The sequence below is a fragment of the Argentina anserina genome, chromosome 4, assembly GCF_933775445.1.
Source record: "Argentina anserina chromosome 4, drPotAnse1.1, whole genome shotgun sequence".
Lineage (NCBI taxonomy): Eukaryota > Viridiplantae > Streptophyta > Magnoliopsida > Rosales > Rosaceae > Argentina > Argentina anserina.
The window spans coordinates 9,902,220-9,915,902 of NC_065875.1; the positions used below are offsets into that span (position 1 = coordinate 9,902,220).

At 40.4% G+C, this 13,683-nt stretch overlaps 2 protein-coding genes across 2 annotated transcripts; one reads left to right on the top strand and one right to left on the bottom strand.

Annotated features, from left to right (window-relative positions):
* The first annotated feature begins 3,518 nt into the window (after positions 1-3,518).
* Positions 3,519-5,820, top strand: LOC126791838 (protein BOLA4, chloroplastic/mitochondrial). Its single transcript, XM_050518331.1, is given in 3 exon segments — positions 3,519-3,599; positions 5,025-5,156; positions 5,158-5,820. Coding segments are annotated over 2 exon segments (525 nt in total). The 5' UTR covers positions 3,519-3,599; positions 5,025-5,036; the 3' UTR covers positions 5,563-5,820.
* Positions 5,821-6,222: 402 nt separating this feature from the next.
* On the bottom strand, positions 6,223-7,028 carry LOC126791843 (calmodulin-like protein 3). The gene has a single exon (XM_050518338.1). It carries the CDS (start codon positions 6,919-6,921, stop codon positions 6,469-6,471), a length of 453 nt encoding a protein of 150 aa, XP_050374295.1. The 5' UTR covers positions 6,922-7,028; the 3' UTR covers positions 6,223-6,468.
* Between the last annotated feature and the right edge of the window lie 6,655 nt (positions 7,029-13,683).

The following is a 13,683-nucleotide window of genomic DNA, read 5'->3' on the forward strand; positions in this document are numbered from 1 at the left end:
CCAACGCTCATGAGTACCCATATTATAAATGCATTTGGGTAAACAGAGGGGTTGCCCAATTTCTCATGAGTACATATATTTTCACATTATTAGAGAACCAGAAGGGCCGTCTAATGAGTCATGAGTGCATTTATAATTGATGTTTTGTGGATTTTTGTATATATATTTTTATGCGTGTTGTATTTGTTATTTTACTCATACGAGCTGCAAAGCTTACCGAGTTTGTGTTTACAATTCCGGTGCAGCTTTTCGATGGTGTAGGGGATAATTCCGCAGGTGTGAATTAGCGGAAATCGACAGACAACTCTGAAGACTTGAAGTTGTTTATTTTTATCTTGTGGTGAGGATTTGTGAGGATTTTTACATTTCCATTTGATGTAATGTTGAATTATAAATTGGGTTTGTAATAATCATTTTGACTCAGTTGTACTATGAACTCAGTAATGATCCACTGTAACATTAAGATGATTTCAATTTATTGAGATTGTTTTAGATTTTTCATGACTTAGAATTCGAATTTTTATCATTCGAAATTCGGGGTTGTGACATACATCTTCATGATTTTACTTGATTTGCCCTAAACCTTACGAGAATTGTTATAGTCTCGGTTTGCCTTTTGTTACGTGTTTTTACGCTAATAGTCTATATATATACTGTTATATATATATATATATATATAAATGGTTTTCAAACCTAACTACAGTTGGGTCGTCTCATCCGCATCGGGTTAGCGAGGACGAGTGCTCACCCCTACTTTTCAGGTACCTGACAACCGGTTCGCGAGGACTTGGATTGGGTGCTAGTGGCATTGCATCGCTCGTGATTTAGTTTCGATACTGAGGATCCAGCTTCCGGTGTGACTTCTTAATTACCCGATCTTCGTTTTTACTTCAACAATCGCACGACGTGTACTCTATTACTTTGCATTTCAGTCGTGCGGTTGTTCCCTTGGGCTTGTATTTATTATAATGATGTGCTTTTCTCTTGTCATAGTTGAACTCTCATTTTATTTGCTACATTCTGCTTATTCGTATTTATTCAATAAATTGAGCTTCATTTACTTTTATCCTGAATTTATCATTATTTACTTATCCTCATAGCCTTGTAGTCGTAAGTTGGCATTGTGATGCGTAGGATCCCGTATCGATTAGTATTAACTTTGGACTACGGCGATTATTGCTGCATTTGGGACTAGAAATGGTCCCGGGGTGTGACACTAATGGTGTGAGTAGGACTACCATAAACAACAGTCAATAACAAGTCAAGTTTACCATGCATAGAGATTTTAACAGAGATGGATTGAGGGTTATGATCAACATAATCAACCAAAACCTGACCCCCAAAAAAACCATTAGCTTCAGCAATTTTAAAATCAGTAAAATCTAGCTGAAGAAGAGGAGTCTTAGATTTCAGAGTTTGAACTCTAGGTTCACAAATGGCAAGGATATCCACATAATTTAACTTTACTAAATCTGCAACAACAGATTTGAAGCTTTCACTTCCTGCAACTCTAGCATTCCAAAAAAAAAACTTTAAACATTAGAAACAAAGGAAGGAGAAGGCAAAAAGGCCTAAATTAAGCGTCAACCATACCTTCTCCATAAGAAGAAGGCATGTTTTTATCACTGATAATCATGCTATTTGCAATAAAGGTCTCTCAACAAATTTTACAAAGGAATCACAAGAAATGTGAGTAGGTTCATTATTAATATAAGGGGATCAACCACCTACTCCTCCGGCAGACGATGACCAAAAGTAGCAGAAAAACCAACCCCAAGCACATTAGAACTCACATTATCGAAAAGAATGCTTTTTAGAAACCTGAGATTGAAGCTTGGAAGTTGAAGAGCTAACACCCTTACTCTTCTTTTGATAGTGGATAATGGCTTTAGGTCAGCTAGAACTTGTTACATTGGAAATATCTTTGAAGGAGTCTCTAGCAGTGGTGCAGGCATGAACACAGGTTTCATATTCATAGAATTTGAGGGAAAAGATGAGGGATTACAAGATGCATCATCATTTTTCGTAGGGTTAGTAGAATTGAAAGCAATCTTGGACTGAGGAGAAATCTGACCCATCTTTTTTTTATCTTGGAAATTATTCCATAGCTTAACAATCTAACGAACAAAGCCGGAAGTTTTTCATCAATGAGCTTATCAAAATTGGCATCAGCAACTTGAACTTCATCCTGAAGCACATCAAATCTAGAACCAGTAGCATTAGATTTTTTCACCTTAGCATAAGCATTGAGTTTGTTCTTATTCTTGTAGCTGATCAACATCCAAGGCTCCATGCCCTCTTTCACAAAGTTATTTTGAGCTTGCAAATCCATATCTCTATTGCTAACATCCTGAACAGAAAACTGATTCATTCTTATCACTATCCATCTGAGCATTATTTTGAGTGTCATTACAAGAAGTCTGCACAATAATTGGGCATTTATCTTTTGAGTGCCCAAAGCACCCACACTCAAAGCAAATAATTGATATACCCTCATAGACAACATGATAAGCAACCCCTTCAACCTCAACAAATGGCCTCAAAGGTTTGTTCAGATCAATTTCAATGCACACTCTTGCAAATTTACCTCTAGACTGACCAATTGTCAATGGATCAACCCTCACCACATCACCCAAAATTTTTCCTATTTTATCAATAGCAAAGTCTAAAAAATACTTGACAGGGAGACCATAAATTCTTACCCATAAAGCCATGCTGCCAATAACTTCACTCACATGATCAAATTCTGGTTTCAACCGCTTCATAACTAGAGTTTGTCCAGCAAGAATCCATGGAACCTCTACATAAAGCATGCTGCATATCCTCTTCCAAATTGAACTTCACTATGAAAACTCATTAGGAAGATCAATGAGTTGCCATCCACCTTTCACTTACCATTTTCTTCTCAATCCTCTGAGCATGAAGTCAAAGGAATTAGTGGAATTAGGCTTACCCATGAGCTTGACAACAACAACACATCGCCAATCAAAGTCCAACTTATTGTGACCTTCCCGGAAAAGGTAACATTCTGACCATGCTTCCCTTGAGAGTAAACACAGTTAGCATCAGTGAAATCAAAGTCTTCTGTCATGGATTGTGTAAAGCGATCACTGGATCTCTTCAAAGAGTTAGCATACGACATCAGAGCCGCACACGTAGGAGAAGGATGTACATAGTTGTCTGATTCCTCCATTCAAAAAGTTTGAAGGTCATCGCAAATATTGCTCTCATTTTTAGATCTTTTGTGACGATTCAGAGATAAATCGGAGGCTCCACTGCTTCCCGTAAGAAGGGCGGAGAAGGTAAAAACGGGAGAAGCCACAAGACCTATAAGATTCATTGGAGAAAACAAGGAAATTTAGAGCAGAGATCGCCGAATCCAGAGAAAAAACTCAGAAGCAAGAAGTTTTAGTAATTTTATTTCACCACTTTAGCATCAAAGTTATAATTAGAAGTTTGTGCCTTTTTTTTAGTTACAGAGGGGGTAAAAAAAACCCGAACAAGAAAAAACAGAAAAACTGAGACTTATAAGAAGAGTTGGCTCTTCTTCTCGCTCTCAGCTCTCATCCACTCTTCATCTTCGCCCGCCGCCCATCTCTGTAAGTCTCCAGCTTCATACTCCTTATGTCTTGTTTTGGTTTCAGTTCGAATTTATTATATCTGGATTCTCTGTATTTCCATCAGAGATAAATCACCAAAGACTGTTGTGAGTGTCTGGAATTTGCAACTGATGAATGAGTGTTTGTTTTTCTCGTCTCTGCCTTGATTATCATTGGGTTTTCCCTTTGTTGAGTTTCCAGAGTCTTATGATTTTGGGGATGGGTTTTGCATAAAGGGTAATTATGTTTAACTTGAATCAGGTAAATTTCAGGGTTTAGGGGAACAGACATGGAAAAACTTAGAGGGAGTTTAATTCTTGTTTGTCAAACTGTTGTGGCCTTGTTGGGTGCTGAACTGAACAACATGGTGAACTTACACTCTAATTTATAAGTTTGCACAAAGGACCGACCTGGGTTTCAGATTGGTATGAGCGAAAGTGTACTTGCAGTATAGTTTTGGACTTGTGGCTATTGCTTTTGCAACAAATATGATATTAGGTTATTGGCCTATAGGTATGTGTAAAGCTTCATTATATCTGTTATAATCAACCCCAACTCACATATAGATGTAGATTTGAAAGAAACCCACCCTCGAGTTGAGTCAATATTATTGGAAGAAGTTTGCATGTGTTTTTACTTCTGTTTTGGGAATATCTTGGATCGTTTGGAAAATAGCAACATAAAAATGTTCCAATGCATAATAAGTAAACCAAATACAATAGAAACTAATACGATTGAACCATATTTATTTGTCTGCGTGCGTGTGTGGACAGTGTGGTGTATGCCTGTGTCTTCTCAATGCAGAAAGAAATTATTCACATGTGTATGGTACTAAAAACTGCATGTGGAAGCGAAACGTAGAGAAACACGTAAGTGTTTTTTTTCAATTTTTTTGGAAACAAGTACGTTTTGGAAGCATCATAATAAAATTATATATATATATATATATATGTTTATATAATACAAAAAAATAAACATAATAACAAATTTTTAGTTTAAATAACTCAAAGGTCTTAAATAACTTAGTGTTCTATATTCGAAATAACACAAATGTAATGGGAGATCTAGGTATCAACAAGAGGGAGGGAGGGTCGATGACTCTGCGGGAGATCGAAAATATGTCGAAATGAGTTATTTGACTCGACGAAAGTAGGTCGAGCCCTTTATTTTAAAAAAAAACAAACATAAAAAACCCTTATTTTATCAGAAACGCGCGGTTCGTTGCGGAAGCTTGCGTTTCCACCGCGCTTCGAAAACTCATTTTTCTGGAAACGCGATTTCGGGCGCTTCCATCACGGTTCCGTAGTGGTTCCGCTTCGGAAGCGGGAATTACAGCTTCCCCTGTGTTTTCGTGCTACATAGGTACGGTGTGAATATGTGTATAATTCTGACGTATTATATAATATCTTATGTGCCCAATGGTAGAAACAGGGAAGAATGGTGGCTGGGATGGTAATGGTGCGTCCATATGTGTCGGCCTCCTCTCTAAGTCGAGCTCTGACGTCAGCAGCATCTGCCCTTAGTCGAGCTCTACCAACCTTATTTGCTGAACCAAGGAAAAAATTGGTTGGTGTGTGAGACTCAGAGCATGAAACTATTAAATGATAGTGCAACTACCAACAAACACAGAAGCACAAGGAGACTGGTGTTTGGCAGTGGGAGGAGGTTCAGTACTCGAGCTACCCACATCAGTGATGCTGGATCCATTGGCTCCCCTCTCATGCAGTCCATGGAGAACAAGATCAAGGAACAGCTGAATGCAGAATCTGTTATTGTTAAAGATGCTAATGGGGATGGTCGGCATGTTAGCATTGACATTGTATCTTCATCCTTTGAGGGCCAATCTGCTGTCAATAGGCAGAGGATGGTGTACAAAGCGATATGGGAGGAGCTTCAAAACACAGTGCATGCAGTAGATCAGATGACTACTAAAACCCCGGAGGAAGCAGCTACACAAAAGTGATACCAGTGTTAGTTGAAAATTGGAGGTCACACTCGCCTGATTTATTCCCTCACTAAATCTCCATAATTTATGATCCTTTTATCTGTCGATGATTTTAAATGATCATAATAGCCACTAGGAACGGCATGAGTAGGAGCATTATGATCTCTTTGCTGTATTCTTGTAATCTTAGATATTTCTATCTTCTTTTATGTAGTTTTTCTTTCACCTTTTTATGATGAATAAATTACGTATTGAGCTGAGGCTCTATTCTTTTCACCCTTTCAATTTTTTTTACAGTTAACCACTTTGCAACATTCCATATTACTGTAGGATGACTGTATCATGTTACTTTGGGGGTCTATTCCATTGCATCTAGGTGGTAGAAGCCAAGACTGCTCCAAGGCCACTGGATTCCATTGCAGCAGAAATGTGGTATTTCATTCCTCGTTATAGCACAGGCGCACCCATTCAAAAAGAGCAGACGACAAGGATAGGAGTGTATCCAAGAACATTTCTCCCAACAATTAGAGAGGAACAGAAACGAAGTTCCAAATATGGAAAACAAATCAATTTTTGAATTACGGCATACTGGTCTTACAAATGGTTGAAAACTTGAAATGAAACGCGTCCTGCATAATGCGGCTCCGTGAAATTGTCTAAATCTATGCCTCTTCCTCCTTTTGAACACAAGGCTTCGCCGGAGCCAACCTGGCATGATGCCGGACGACATGACTGACTGCGCAGAGAAATATCCGCTTCATCAGCCACAAAAACAACTCGGATACCGACTCCATGCACCCCAACTAATAGGATCTGAAATCTATTTACACATGCTTGCATTGAATTTGGATGTTTTTTGTTGAATACATTGATGAATGTAGCTAGCTAGCTAGGAAAAGAGAAAAGAAGAAATGACAGGAGCAATCAAGTGAAAGTGCTAAAGCCTCCTCCTTTCATCATTTGCCTGAACTCGTTGTAATTGACCATGCCGTCTCCATCGACGTCAACTTTCATGATCATCCTCTTGCAGTCCTCCATGGACCTGCCTTGCTTGAGTCCCAGGGAGGACAAGACCGTCCTCAACTCGTCGACGGTGATATAGCCGTCACCGTTCTGATCGAAGACGCTGAACGCCTCCTTCATGTCGTCTTCATCTTCCCGCTCTTCCATTATGGATTGGTAAAGCTCCCCGAATTCGTCAATATCGACGCAGCCATCTCCGTCGACGTCGATCTTGTGGATCATGTTGAAGAGCTCCTGGTCGGGGATGAAGATTCCCAAGTTCTCGAGGGAATGGCTCAGCTCCTCTTTGCTGATGCGCCCGTCTCCGTTCCTGTCGAACATTTGGAACACCCGCTTCAGCTCACTCGCCTCCATAGAGCCTTTTTGTTGTTGCTAGCACCAACACTGGTTCTAGGCTTCGCTTCTGCTACGCTTTTTTGGCTTTGGAGATTTCTCAGAGATTTGGGTAGCAGAGAGAGAAGGAATACATGAAGAACATTGTAAATAAGGAAAATCCTGAGAAAAATGGTTGGCATTGAGAGAGGGAGAGGGAAAGGGAGAGGGAAAGAGAGGGAGAGAGAGAGTTGTCCATATATATATATATATATATATATAATTATATATATATATATAATTATATATATATATATATATAACAATAAGACGCATTACATTTCAAGTAATACCACCGCAAGAAACAAACCCTTCTCTCTCGTATCAAGCGCGCTCTTTCTCTCTCTCTCTCATATATCATTATAAAAGTTTGGTTAGAGAGCTGGCATCAAATAATATAATTTACAGTTTAGGCGTTCTTATAATTAGTTTTGGACAAGTGAGTTGAATTGTTTATAAGAGAATATGATGGGATTGATAACGGATCTCAAAACTAGGGGTGGGCATAAAAACCAGAAATCTCAATTCCGTCCCGATTTCGTCCCGAAATTCATAGAGATGGGACGAGACGGAGGTCTAAAAACGTTCGTCCCGTCCCGATCCTGTCCCGTTTCATAATAGTGGGACGGGACGTGGGACGAATAATTTCTTTCCCGCTTCGTCCCGTCCCGTCCCACCTTTAATGAAAACTTAAAAATTCTTATATATTTATATCAAAATGAAACTAATTTATGTTCTTAATAACTACAAAATTATATCAACTCAAATAGTAATGGTAAATTTTAATATTTTGAACATAATATGCATTTTTTTTGTTAAAATTTCATTATTGAATGTTACCTTTTTAATGAAAAAGTAAAAATATAGGTTTTTATTTAACTTCATAGGAAGGTGGGATTTGTCTCGTCCCGTCCCGATCTCGTCCCGTCCCAACCGGGATTAATCCCGAGTGTGATGCATTCTTAAAAACCCTCGTCCCGTCCCGATCCCGTCCCGATTCAAAAGAGTGGGACGGGACGTGGGATGAGCCCCGTCCCGTCCCATCCCGTCCCGTGCTCACCCCTACTCAAAACTAAGGGGTGGGGAAGGAAGGAGACGGCTATCAAAGCAACAAAGGCTAAATTACAGAGGCCGGCGTCACTAATCTTTTGGACAAGGGGTGGACACGTAGATCCGAAAATCGAAAAAATAAGATCTGAACTCAAATTGAATTCGAGACATTGAAAACCGAAAAAACCGAACCGAAAATAAAAATACCAAACCAAACCGATTATGTTTGGATAGAGTTTTGGGTTCAGGCCTTCATAAACCGAACGAAACCAAACCTACCCAAATAACCCGAAGTCAACGGTCAATGTCATTGTTTTGATATATTTTTACTTTTATATTAAAAAATAGAACAAAACTAAAGTCAGCGTAAACCTAATTATAGAGATGTTAGAATTAATTAGGTTTAGAATAATCAATTGGACCTTTTTTGTTTGAAATTGATGTTAAACATTGTACTTTGAAATTAATGTCTAATATTACGTATTTCACGTATGAGTAAAACAAAACAAAAAACGAACCAAACCGAACTGTACGGGTTGGGTTGGGTTGTGGGTCACAATCTCTAAAATGAGAAAACCGAACCGAACCGCATTTAAAAATTGGGTTGGGTTATGGGTTTTTCCAAAACAGAACCGCATTGACCCGTGTCCATCCCTAGTTTGGACATCTTCCTCAACGGCTAGTTTCTTACAACGTGGACCCTACTTTTGACGTGTTTTGTCGGCTTTAGTTCCACGTTGCACTTTCATTTGTCCTTCTCTTCACACGATTGTTTCTGGACTTGAAACTACAAAATGCACTAGGGTAATTCGAAAAATCATTTTAAGGTCATAGCGGATCATTACTGAGTTCAAAATACAACTCATTTCAATCGATTATTACAAACCAAATTTATAATTCGACATTATATCAAATGGAAATGTAAAAACCTCACAAAATCCTCACATAAATCCACACAAATCCTCACCACAAGATAGAATAAAATCAACTTCGAGTCCTCAGAGTGGTCCGTCGATTTCCGCTAATCCACACCTGCGGAATTATCCCATACACCATTGAATAGGTGCATCGGGATTGTAAACACAAACCCGGTAAGCTTTGCAGCTCGTATGAGTAAAACAACAAATACAACTCGCATAAAAATAAATACGAAAATCCACAAAACATCAATTATAAATGCACTCATGGCTCATTAGACGGCTCATCTGGTTGTCTAATAATGTGAAAATATATATGCTCATGAGAAGTTGGGTAACGCCTCTGTTTACCGAAATGCATTTATAATACGGGTACTCATGAGCGCTGGTACACCTCTGTTACCCCTCATGTAGTACACCGCCGACATTGGACAACCACATGTTACCCAATATCCAAAATATGGGTATTCATAAATCGATAACCCATCTGTTACCTCTTATGCAATACCCCAGCAGACAGACTAGAGCTCTAACTGTATCGTAACTTTCGCCCGGTCAAAGGCTAGGTTCTGACATGCCAACACGTCTGAAGACTGGTCCGAAGACAGAAAACATGTCCGATAACGTAAAACACATCCGAAGACATAAACACGTCTGAAGACTTAAACACGTCCGAAGACATAAATGTTTTAACAAAACTCGATGTTAAAACCACGTACCAACAATCATCACATGATATTGTACAAATCGAATCAACATGCTCAATGCATAAATCTCATCATCAAAATGAACTTATTCGCAACGAAATCATGACAGTATATAATATAGCAAATATATATATGTACCTATTTACCAGTTATACAAATACACATTCCACTATATCATATACATGTCATATTTCATTCTTTAAAATTCCGCATAATCTTGAATCTCCGCAAGGGTAGATTCGTAAATGTGAGATTTTACTCACCTTATAATCTCGAGCGTAATTCCACGATTCCGAAAGTAAATTCTTTACTTGAATTATCGATCACCTTGAAAAGATAAGAAGTGAGTTTAGAATCGTTACGTAAAACCTTAAATGCCGAAACAGTAATAATATTTTACTGTCCAGCAAATTTCTGGTTTTTACGAAATTACTGTTCACAAGTTAATATTCACGTATTCACGTCTTTACGAAATAGTAATAAATACGTATTCTTGTACGAGTACATACTATTTACGTATTTTTGTACGTCCAAGGACTATTCAATTGTACATATTATCTCAGTAAATAATAATTACCGAATTACTCTTTCGAAATTACTTTTATATTTACTGTACATAATTAACATTTACAATTACCGTACGTAAAAGAAATTTACATTATTGTACGTAAAGTATTATTTTTACAATCACCGTACGTAACAATAATTTTTACAAAATTTTTGTTTCGAAAACACTATTCACGCGCCGCCGCACGTGGCGGCGCGTGGGGTACACGAGCCACCTCCGGGGACCGCGCATGGCGCTCACACGCCACTCACTGTGGCAGCGCGTGGGGCCCACACGCCTCTCCTAATCTTGGCGCGTAGCACCCCACCGCCACCCCAAAACCCCACACTTTCCTCCCCTCTTCCTTCCCACGGCCTCACCCCGCCTCTAGGCCAATTCACGCCCCTACGCGCGCCGCCCTAGGCGGTGGTATCTCCCCTCCTCCTCCTCCTCTGATTCCGCCATCAAATCGAACCAAATCCACCTAAAATCACACAACAACATCACAACAATTCAAATCATACCTAGATCGTACGGTGGAGCCTTCGGATCATCGTCGGAGATGCTTGAGAGGCCGACATTGTCTATTCGAGCAGAGGCGAGGGCGCGCGGTGAATTGACGCTCAAACCTTGTCGTGCATGGCTCGAGAGGTAAGGGGAGGTGAAGGCGAGCTTGCCTCGAGCACGGCGTCGGCAGAGGAGCACGGCGGAGGAACGCGCGAGCCTCGGGTCGTCACGCAGGCTTCACGGCGGCGAGGGGGAGGTGCGTCGAGCTTGGGGTTTTGTGAAGAGTGTCGTGCAACGCTTCTGGGCTAGGTGGTGTGGCCCACAGAAGGCTGGTCGGCGAGATCGTCGGCGAAGCTTGAGGGAGGGAGGGAGAATCGGGGAGAGAACGAGGGAGAAGAGAGAGAAAGAGGGAAAGGGAGGCGGGTGAGGGTTTCCGAAAATGGAAACCCTAGCTCCAATAATTTTGGTTTTATATTCGTTTCCAAAATTGAAAACTACTTTCGTTGTTAATAACTTTCACATATGAAGTCCGATTAGGACGCGTGACGTGTCCACGAATTTGTATCGACGAGTTCTACAACTTTCGTGAAAGAAGTTTTCTCCAACGAGTGACAGAGTAAAAGTCGATTCTCACATCGCGGAAACTTTACATTGTTCTAATTCACATTTCCAATATCGGTTTCGTTTTCGATTTCCGACGTCGCAAAGTGAAACAAATACGTTTAAATAAATTTCACAAACTGATAAATTTTAAAACAATCCAATAAGTTGTTTCGAAAACTCGGGTCATTACAATATACCCCCCTTAAAGGAATTTCGTCCCGAAATTCAAGTTCTTCACTCAACAAACAATTGTGGATATCTTGTCTTCATATCCGACTCTAGTTCCCAAGATGCATCACTCTCATCATGATGGCTCCACAATACCTTGACTAGGTCTACTTCTTTCCTCCGAAGCTTCTTTGTGGATCTATCCAGAATACGAACTGGCTCATCAACAAATGTGGCATTTTCCTTCACCTCAATGGTGCTATGATCGATCACATGCGACTCATCTGGTACATACCTCCTCAACATGGAAATGTGGAAAACGTTGTGAACGCCCGACATGCTAGTAGGCAAGGCTAGTCGATATGCTAGTTTTCCTACCTTCTCAAGGATCTCAAAGGGCCCAACATATCTCGGAGCCAACTTTCATTTCTTGCCAAATCTCACTGCACCCCTCATCGATGAAACTTTTAAGAACACATGATCGCCGATCTCAAATTCCACATGTCTCATCTTTAAGTCTGCATAGCTCTTCTGTCTACTATGTGCGGTCCGGATTCTATCTCGAATAATCGAGATCTTCTCTGTGGTTTCCTAAACCACCTCTGGACCCATCAGTGCTTGATCACCAACTTCGGCCCAACAGATCGGTGATCGACATGGTCTACCATAAAGAGCCTCATAAGGTGTCATGTCGATGCTAGAATGGTAACTGTTGTTGTAGGCAAACTCAATCAATCGCAAATGATCCTCCCATCTACCTTTAAAATCCAGCACACAAGCTCTCAACGTATCTTCCATCACCTGATTCACCCTTTCTGTCTGTCCATCAGTCTGAGGATGAAAGCCAGTACTCATATCCAAGGTAGTACCCATCGCCTTTTGTAAACCACCCTAGAACTTCGACGTGAAACGTGCATCTCGATCAGAAACAATAGAAACTGGAGCTCCATGAAGTTTCACTACCTTGTCCACATATAGTTTCCCTAGCACGTCCACTGAGTACTTCATTGACACTAGAAGAAAATGAGCCGACTTCGTCAACCGATCGACAATCACCCATATAGCATCGTGACCCTTGTGGATCTAGGCAGTCCAGTCACAAAATCCATAGATATCTGCTCCCACTTCCAAAGAGGAATAGTCAATGGCTTCAACATGCCAGCTGGTCGTTGATGTTCTGCTTTTACTTGCTAACACGTAAGACACTTCAATACAAACTCAGCTACATCTTTCTTCATACCGTTCCACCAGAATTGCATGTATAGGTCCTTGTACATCTTGGTGTTCCCTGGATGAATGGTATAACGTGATCGATGTGCCGTACGAAGGACCTCCTCCTTGAGATCATCACAATCTGGGAAATACAATCTTGTCCCAAACCTCAACCCTCCATCGGGTCTGACTCTCCACTCGGAAGGACATTCATCAAGCGTATCTACTACAAGGTTTGCCAACTTAGCTTGTGAGAATTATCTTGTGTCTGACCCTGTATGATCCTTGAGATTAATTTCTGTTGCACAGTGACACTACCAAGAAAGACCTTTGGTTCTCCTCCCGATGTTACCAAGTCAAACTCTGATCCAGTTTCGAGCATAAACCATTCTTGAACCATAAGAGAAGCTACTACACCTCTCGGTTTCCTGCTCAAGGCATCGGCCACCACATTTGCCTTCCCCGGGTGATACTCCAATGTGAAGTCATAATCCTTGAGGAGTTTCATCCATCTCCTCTGCCTCATATTCAATTCCTTCTGTGAGAATAGATACTTCAAACTCTTATGATCATAAAAGAGTTGAAATTTCTCACCATACAAGTAATGTCTCCAAATCTTTAGGGCAAAGACAACTACAACGAGCTCTAGATCGTGAGTGGGGTAGTTCTTCTCATCGATTTTTAACTGTCTAGAGCCATATGCAACAACTCCTCCATGTTACTTCAACACACAACCCAAGCCTTGGAGTGATGCATCACTGTACATGACAAAACCGCCCCCACTAGAGGGAATCGTCAAAACTGGAGCTGTGGTCAAACTGGTCTTTAGTTTGTTGAATGCCTCCTCATATGCTTCTGTGCACACAAACGGAGCATCTTTCTTTGTCAACTTGGTCAATGACAATGCAATACTAGAAAACTTTTCGATAAACCTCCTGTAGTAACCTGCCAAACCAAGGAAACTACGGATCTCTGTAGGGTTCTTTGAACGACTCCAACTCTTTACTGCCTCCACTTTTGACGGGTCCACTAG

Excerpts from the sequence above, each read along its gene's own strand:
- LOC126791843 (XM_050518338.1), bottom strand. The coding sequence starts at position 6,921 with ATGGAGGCGAGTGAGCTGAAGCGGGTGTTCCAAATGTTCGACAGGAAC.